The sequence below is a fragment of the Corapipo altera genome, unplaced genomic scaffold (assembly GCF_003945725.1).
Source record: "Corapipo altera isolate COAL_440 unplaced genomic scaffold, ASM394572v1 RXGC01000072.1, whole genome shotgun sequence".
NCBI lineage: Eukaryota > Metazoa > Chordata > Aves > Passeriformes > Pipridae > Corapipo > Corapipo altera.
Window position 1 is genome coordinate 122,079 of NW_020884943.1, and position 734 is coordinate 122,812.

A 734-nucleotide genomic window follows, 5' to 3' on the forward strand; every position below is an offset into this window, starting at 1 on the left:
TGGGGCCAGGAGTCCATGGAGAGGGGGGCTCTGTGGGGTCCACGGGGCACCCTCTGGTCTGGGGCTTGTGGGGTCCACTGGACACCCCCCAACTGAAGCTTTGTGAGGTCCGTGGCTCTCCCTGGGGTCAGGCATTCTGCGGGCTCAATGGGGGCTCTGTGGGGGTCCCGGCGGCTTCCCCCAACCCCCCAGCCTTCCATCCCCCCCCCCTTCCCCCGCGAGTGCCCCACCTTGACGGAGAAGAAGAACGCCAGGAACCCGAGGCAGCAGATGTTGCCGTACAGGGTGGTGAAGAGGGACCAGACCAGGTGGTCTCGGGGGGGCAGCTGCTCCTGCTCCACCGTCACCGTCGTGCTCGTCCGGGGCAGCTCGTCCATGTTCACCCCCGCGGGCAGCACCTCGTAGGGTGGCAGCGACTGCTCCATCCCGAGGCTCTTCATGCACACCGGCGGCGGCACAGGGAAAACGCCGTGGTCGAGGAAGGAGGTGGCACGGGGAGTGGGGGGAGGCGGTCTCGCCGATGGCTGTTTCGTTTCCTCAAGACTGAGGATGGGGCGGGAAAAGGCCACCCCTCCGGATGTCCCGGTAAGGGCGGGAAAAACCTCGGACCCGTTTTCCTCGTCCCCTCCTTTATCCCTTTTTCTATACCTGTTTTCTTGTTCCTTTCTTTATCTCTTTCTTTACTCCTTTCCCCTCTCCTTTCTTTGCCCCTTCATTTGTCCCCCTCTTTCCTT

General features: G+C 63.2%; 1 protein-coding gene across 1 annotated transcript in view; it reads right to left on the minus strand.

Annotated features, from left to right (window-relative positions):
* The window catches only part of LOC113956041 (interferon-induced transmembrane protein 1-like), a 1,478-nt gene extending 820 nt beyond the window's left edge, over positions 1 to 658 (minus strand). The window contains exon 1 of the mRNA XM_027662204.1: positions 231 to 658. Coding sequence (XP_027518005.1) covers positions 231 to 440 — 210 coding nt within the window. The 5' untranslated portion in view covers positions 441 to 658. The remainder of the gene's footprint in view (positions 1 to 230) is intronic.
* Positions 659 to 734: the final 76 nt, after the last annotated feature.